General features: G+C 51.5%; 1 protein-coding gene across 1 annotated transcript; it reads left to right on the top strand.

Moving 5' to 3' along the window:
* The first annotated feature begins 3293 nt into the window (after positions 1-3293).
* Positions 3294-3849, top strand: LOC101361781 (immunoglobulin iota chain-like). The gene is made up of 2 exons (XM_004379111.2): positions 3294-3339; positions 3426-3849. Exons 1-2 carry the CDS (start codon positions 3294-3296, stop codon positions 3833-3835), a joined length of 456 nt encoding a protein of 151 aa, XP_004379168.1. The 3' UTR covers positions 3836-3849.
* Positions 3850-4089: the final 240 nt, after the last annotated feature.

Below are 4089 nucleotides of genomic sequence, written 5' to 3'. Positions count from 1 at the left end.
GGCTCCAATATTATCTCCTAAATCAAAGCTTAATAAACATTTTTTTTGCACACACAGTGTGTCATTATTTCAAGGTGGCTATGTTGTTTTTATAACCAATACTGTCACAACAGCAAGACTTTCATGGGGTAGAGTCCCCTGATTTGAATCAGGGCTCCTGTGTTGCCGGCTCTTCTCACTGTGTTCAGGTTTAGGGACTAAAATGACTCTCAGGAATGTGAATTTTTAACACTTTGCATATGAGGTGCAAGACATACCTGTTAAAAATAAAATGTCTACAAGACATGTGTATGAACTCATAAGCATTATTGGCGCATCATAAATTGAGGAGCATCTAGTTTGAAAGCCAGACTAGAGCCCAGAAGAGCAGTGCTAAGAGGCAGGGCTTTATAGCAGGGACACACAGGAACAAGGACGCTGTACCAGGCAATGTCGGTTTGGCAGGTGGGCATTTTCTGTCCTTATTTGGGATTAAGGGAAATTTTGAGCTAGGTTAAACTGAGCAGACAGGTCCTAATTGGTTAGTATCCTTGCTCTGAAATTTGGCACATATATGCATGACTGACAGAGTGGGCACACAGTGCTTATTTGCATATTTGTTGAGTAAATGAAGAAATAATGATCTCCCCCCAAATTCTTGGCTTACAACACCTCCATCAGAAACAGAGAAAATCTTGTTTCACTTGATATCTGTGGGTTGCTTCTATTTCCAAGTCCATTTTCTTGCCTCCTAAGTGTCTTTGGAAGGTCCCTGGGTGGTGCAAATGGTTTGTGTTTGACTGCTAACCTAAGCGTTCAAACCCACACAAAGACGCCTCAGGAGAAAGGCCTGACAGTCTGTTTCCATAAAGATTACAGCCAAGAAAACCCTCTGGAGCACAGTTCTACTCTGTAACATGTGAGATTGCCGTGAGTTAGGGGCCGACCTGACAGCAATGGGTTTGGTTTTTCTTTGGTTTAAGTGTCTTTGGGCAGACATAGGAAGTGGCGTCCTGTGGAAAGAATGATCGCTTTGGGCAGAAGTGTGCCTCATTTAGCAAACTGAGAACGGTACCCTGCTGATCATTGCTGAGGCTCCAGAAAAGGAAGTCGGCGACTCCCTGGGAGCCCAGGACGGGGAGACCCTGTGGTGCCGGTGGTCCCAGCATGCGCCCTGGGAAGGAGTCTTGCTTCCAAATCCAAGGATGTTCCCTCCGTGACTCTGGGGTGCAGGTGGTCATGTGGCTGTGGGCAGCCCCTCCTTGTATCCTTCCTGCCCTGGAACAGAATTTCTTTCCACTGGGCTGGGCACACTTTGGGTCCCCAGTGTCAGTGTGAACCAAAGGACCTTCAGCACAGATCCACACGAAGCTGACTGGCAATCTGTCAGCCCTATGGGGAGACTGAGTCACAGCTGGGGATTTTCCAGCCTCTGCCCTGGAAATTAGGATTCCCTAGGTGATGCAGATGGTTAAGCATTTGACTACTAATACTTACTGAAAGGTAGGTGGTTCGAACCCACCCAGAGGCGCCTTGAAAGAAAGGCCTGGAGATTTGCTTCTGAAAGGTCACAGCCTTTAAAACCCTATGGAGCAGTTCTACTCTGCACACATGGGGTCGTCATAAGTTGGAGCCAACTTGACGACAATTGGTTGGTTGGCCCTGGAAATTATCACAGGTCAGGGTCACCCCACACCCTTCTAGGATTAAAGATACGTTTTCATCTCAGTGGCTGGCTCCCCTCATTCCTTGTAAGTAGAATGAGAGTCACAAATGACCCAATCCCCTGAAGTGACCTCTTTGTACTTCCCTCCAGAGAGAGCCTTGCCTTTGAGCCCCACTGAGAGCCGAGGTCCCCTCTACACCCTGGCTGTCCTGTCTGTCTGTGCTCGAGCTAGAGAGCTCTGGAATGTGGTGAGAAGGGAAGGGATGCTGGAGTTCTCATCCAGGCTTCTGCACCAGTAGAGTAGACACTGGCCCTCTCGGATACTGTGGCCTCCAGGTCAAGTGGTGCAGCAGGGCTTCTTCAGGCACAAGGACTAGGCTGAGGGCACAGCGCTCACGGCTCTGCTACACAGTTCCCTGGGGACACTATCCTGAAGAGGAGCAGACATGAGGGCTGAGGAAGGCAGAAGAGGCTGTTCTACCTCTGCCCCCACCTGCCCTGGGCCCCAGATGGGCCCCCTTCATTCTAGGAGGGAAAGAGGCTGGATTAAAAGGGAGTGCTGGGAGCGTGAAACGGGACTGTGATGGTGAAGTTTGTGTGTCATCTTGGCCTGGTTAGGGTTCCCAGGGGTTTGGCCAAACACTAGGCTAGTTGCTCTTCCACAGTATAATGTAATGCAGTGTAATGTAATCACTTTCCATAATGTAATATAATGTAATTTGATGTAATTGAATCAGTCAGTGGCTTGAAAGGGGAGTTTTCTTAGGGTGTCATCTGCCTTCAGACTGTAAATAGATATTTTGGCAGAACTTGCTCTCTCCACTGTGCGCTGTTTCCATCTCCTGAACTACGGATCTTAGGATGGAAGTCTGCAGAAGTCTCCAACTGCCGCCTGACTTGCCAGCTCCCCACAACCACAAGAGCTAATTCCTGAACTAAATCTTTCTTTCTATATATATATTATTTATACATGGAGTCCCTGGGGCATGCAGATAATTAAACACTTGACTACTAACTGAAGGGTTGGTAGTTCCATCCCACCCAGAGGTGCCTCGGAAGAAAGGCCTGATGATCTGCCTCTGAAAGGGCAAAGCCTTAAAAATGCTATGGAGCAGAGTTGTACTCTGACAGAGTCAGATGCGACTCAATGGCAACTGGGTTAGTTTTTATATATATACATGCATCTCACTGTTTCTGTTTCTCTGGAGAACCCTGACCAAGACAAGGACCGAGAGTCATGCTCAGGCTGGGCCTGTAATGTTTTCTGCTGCATGAAGCGGGTGCTTTCTGTCTTGGCTTCCCAGCTCACAGGCCTGTAAATTTGGACAAAGGACTTATTTTCTGTGGGGCTGAGCTTCCTAGTGTTGAAGTTGAGAGGACCCGCCGCTCCCAGGGGCCCGAGTCCGCCTCCTGCCCACCAGCCCGTGTGCCTGCAGCAGGTGCTTCCTCCTGAACACAGAGGCGGTCACCAGGCTGCCCCCCAACCGATGCTGCCAGCCTAGGAAGATCAGGAAGGCAGTGGCCAGGAACAGGGTGTGGGTGTGGCTGTTCATAGCCCCACCCCTTGGAGGAGGGAGGAGGGCTGGGCCTGGTGGGCGTGTGAGGGCCAGAAGCTGTGACCAGGGAGGCCGAACAGCACGCCTGTATCATGTCCTGGACACCCCTCCTCTTCATGCTGCTCACCTTCTGCGCAGGTGAGAGAGCCCCTGCCGCGCTAGCCACCTCCTGCCCCTTCCCTTCCTTTGCCAGCTCAGAATCCCCACATGCCTCTGTGTTCCAGGTTGTGGCCCTCAGCCAGTGCTCCACCAGCCGCCGTCGGTGTCCTCATCCCCCAGAACTACGGTCACCCTCGCCTGCACCCTGAGCAAAGACTACGACGTGGGCATTTATAGCGTCTACTGGTACCAGCAGAGGCCGGGCCAGGCACCGAGGTTCCTGCTGAGGTTCCTCTCACCCTCAAACAAGAACCATGGCCACGGGATCCCCTCTCGCTTCTCTGGCTCCAAAGACGTGGCCAGCAACACAGGGTACTTGAGCATTTCTGACCTGCAGGCCGAGGATGAGGCTGTGTACTACTGTGCTGTGGGGGCTGAGAGCATGCACAGGAAGGTGGAGAGGGTGAAGTTGGAAGACAAGGAGCCTGTTGCTTCAGGGTCCCAGGCCCCCCGGGACACGCTGATCTGGAGCTAAAGGCCAAAGGGACACGTGTCAGCATGGAGAAGCCAGCCGCCAGGGCCAGAGGGCTGAGGGGGAGGTGGGGCCATGGAGACTGCACCTGCCACCGCCCTGTGGTGTGTCTGGAACTCCTTAGGGCCGAGCAGGGTCACTAGGGGCCCCAGTGGGGGCTGGATTGGAGAATTAAAGCTGCTTATGCCTTGGGAAATTGTTTTGCTGAAGTGTGTCTGCATTTATTCTGAGGATATAACAGATGTTCTGTGAAAGGT

Source organism: Trichechus manatus, unplaced genomic scaffold (assembly GCF_000243295.1).
Source record: "Trichechus manatus latirostris isolate Lorelei unplaced genomic scaffold, TriManLat1.0 scaffold00061, whole genome shotgun sequence".
Classification (NCBI taxonomy): Eukaryota; Metazoa; Chordata; class Mammalia; order Sirenia; family Trichechidae; genus Trichechus; species Trichechus manatus.
Note: the sequence above shows the minus strand (reverse complement) of the source record. Positions and strands in the feature narration are given on the sequence as shown.

Excerpts from the sequence above, each read along its gene's own strand:
- LOC101361781 (XM_004379111.2), top strand. The coding sequence starts at position 3,294 with ATGTCCTGGACACCCCTCCTCTTCATGCTGCTCACCTTCTGCGCAG. Across the intron at positions 3,340-3,425 it reads GCTGCTCACCTTCTGCGCAG|GTTGTGGCCCTCAGCCAGTG; the intron begins GTGAGAGAGCCC and ends TCTGTGTTCCAG.